General features: G+C 45.7%; 1 protein-coding gene across 1 annotated transcript; it reads left to right on the top strand.

Annotated features, from left to right (window-relative positions):
• Positions 1-578: 578 nt before the first annotated feature.
• Positions 579-1,685, top strand: LOC142985827 (uncharacterized). The gene has a single exon (XM_076134070.1). It carries the CDS (start codon positions 579-581, stop codon positions 1,683-1,685), a length of 1,107 nt encoding a protein of 368 aa, XP_075990185.1.
• The last annotated feature ends 592 nt before the right edge of the window (positions 1,686-2,277 follow it).

The raw sequence follows: 2,277 nt of genomic DNA, 5'->3' as shown, positions 1-2,277 counted from the left end.
GCGGGTTGGCGATCGCAGTGGCGGAAGGCTCATCACAAGACGCTGCTGCCCGTCTTGTGTCTCGCTATTTCCTTCCACCGTGTTAGAATGGTTTGACCGCCATTAGTCGGTTGACTGTTTGCACTAGTGGTACTAAGTACCTCTAGTGTTTGAGTAAGTTAAGATAGTAATATATGACGTGCGAAATTCGCATTTCATATATTATAAAATTAACGCTTGATGTTTAGAACTTGGCCCAGTGCGACATTCTAAACATCAGGCCTGAATAACCAGATGCTAGCAAATATCAATTCAGAAAGCTTTACAAAACTGTACATAAAAAAAATGTTACAATATTTCTGTCCTTCGAAAAACGCCACTATGCTGTCGACAAACAGTCCAGCTCACAATTTCCAAAACATTGGACACCAGAATATCAAAAATCTATAGAGGCGCTACGGACGTGTATCCACTGTACACGGCACGAATTATTTTATTCGCGTTTGGCGCGGCCATAGCCGCTGCACGGTGACATTATGAGTTCGAAAAAACTCATATTAAACGAATTATTGGCGTTCCTTGTCCATGCAATTGATTACATGGATGAGGTGAGCATATTGCAAATATGCCGATCCAATTTCAAGGAGGAAGATGTCAGCAGCGCAAAGCTGCTACTGTTCCAGTCTCTTGGAAAACTGGACCAGATGCCGTCTCGTCGCAGAGAGGGCTCCGAGAAGAGTCTTCAAGATATAATTGATATGTTGAAGAAGACCGACCCAGACGACGTGCCTGACTTCGTGGCGAAAGAGCTCAGTAAACTGCCTCCCGTCATGTTCGATCACGTCGATGTAACGAGACTGCTGAAGGACATCACGTCGTTAAAAGCTGAGATGACTAAGATGCAGTCCAGACTAGAGGCCTCAGACACTATCATTGCTGAGCTGCGTGCAGAAATTACATCATTGCACAACGTTGGTTCAGTAATTAGGTCACCAGAGGCCTCAAAGGTGAACACTCGCCGCGGACCGCAGACTGCCTCCATAAGCAGTTTTGCATCGGCGAACTCAAGTGCGTCACCAGCTGCCGATATCGCTGACGAAGCTTTGCTCGCCGCCGTCGTCGCATGCGCCTCTACACCGGCCTCTGTGACATCACGCGTAGGTACAACGACCCCTGCACGTGCCTACGCCGATATAGTCGCTAAGAAAACACCTGCAGCGCAGACAAAGCGACAAATTATAAAAGGGGTTAAACAGAAGAGCTGCCTATCCACCCAGAAGGACAACACAAAGCAACCGAAGGAACAGGCCGACAAGGATGGCTTCATCATGGTACAGAAGAAGAAAAAGAAGCCGAGCCAGAACAAGTGCGGCACTGGACCGACCGGACCAAATTACTTGCTGCGTCCCGCTGTACCAGTGACGCCGCTGTACGTGTCCAGACTGCATTACTCTACAAAGGTTGAAGAGATTGTAGAGTACATACAGACGAAAACGAAGTGGACTTTGAGAGTTCAGAGGTTGGAATCACGTCACAATGTGGGTTTTAATGCCTTCGTGGTGAGAGTGCCAACTGAGCATCTCACAAAGTTCATGGAGCCAGAATTTTGGCCGAAAGGTGTTGTTTTCCGGCGATTCCGTGGCCGGATACCCGATACTGCGCGATACACGACGCCGACGCTGCACAATAGTAGTAATCGTGTATAATTATAAGTTATATTAATTATGTATGTATTAGTATATTTATATTTTTAATTTGTAATTTGTTTATTGTATTTTCTATGGGCCTCAGTTGCCTGAAATAAATGAATAAATAAATAAATAAAAAAATAAAATATATATATTATAACATAAATTTAACCCATTAATGTCCCACTGCTGGGCAAGGGTCTCCTCCCGTAATGAGGGAGGGGTTAGGCCTTGAGTCCACCACGCTGGCCAAGTGCGGGTTGGGGACTTTGCATGCCCTCAATAAATGTATTTAACAAATTTTAGGCATGCAAGGTTTCCTCACGATGTTTTTCCTTCACCGTTGGAGCATGTGATAATTATTTCTAATACACACATAACTTCGAAAAGTCATTGGTGTGTTGCCTCGGATTCGCGAACCTGCGAAAGTGCAATATTATTAGGCGGGGCCCCGATGCCCGCCAATCATTCAAAGAGGCGTAGCGGATGTCCTATGAGGCTACACGAGATACAAATTCATACGCCCTACAATTTTCATTTGGGGTGGGGGCCCCACACCTGTGCAAGTTGCGTGTGTCCACGAGATATTTACTCTTGCCCTCTCCTGATG

The sequence above is a fragment of the Anticarsia gemmatalis genome, chromosome W, assembly GCF_050436995.1.
Source record: "Anticarsia gemmatalis isolate Benzon Research Colony breed Stoneville strain chromosome W, ilAntGemm2 primary, whole genome shotgun sequence".
NCBI lineage: Eukaryota > Metazoa > Arthropoda > Insecta > Lepidoptera > Erebidae > Anticarsia > Anticarsia gemmatalis.
This window is presented reverse-complemented; position numbering and strand designations above follow the sequence as displayed.

Bases quoted from the DNA above. Each gene is read 5' to 3' on its own strand.
- LOC142985827 (XM_076134070.1), top strand. From the start codon at position 579: ATGGATGAGGTGAGCATATTGCAAATATGCCGATCCAATTTCAAGGAG.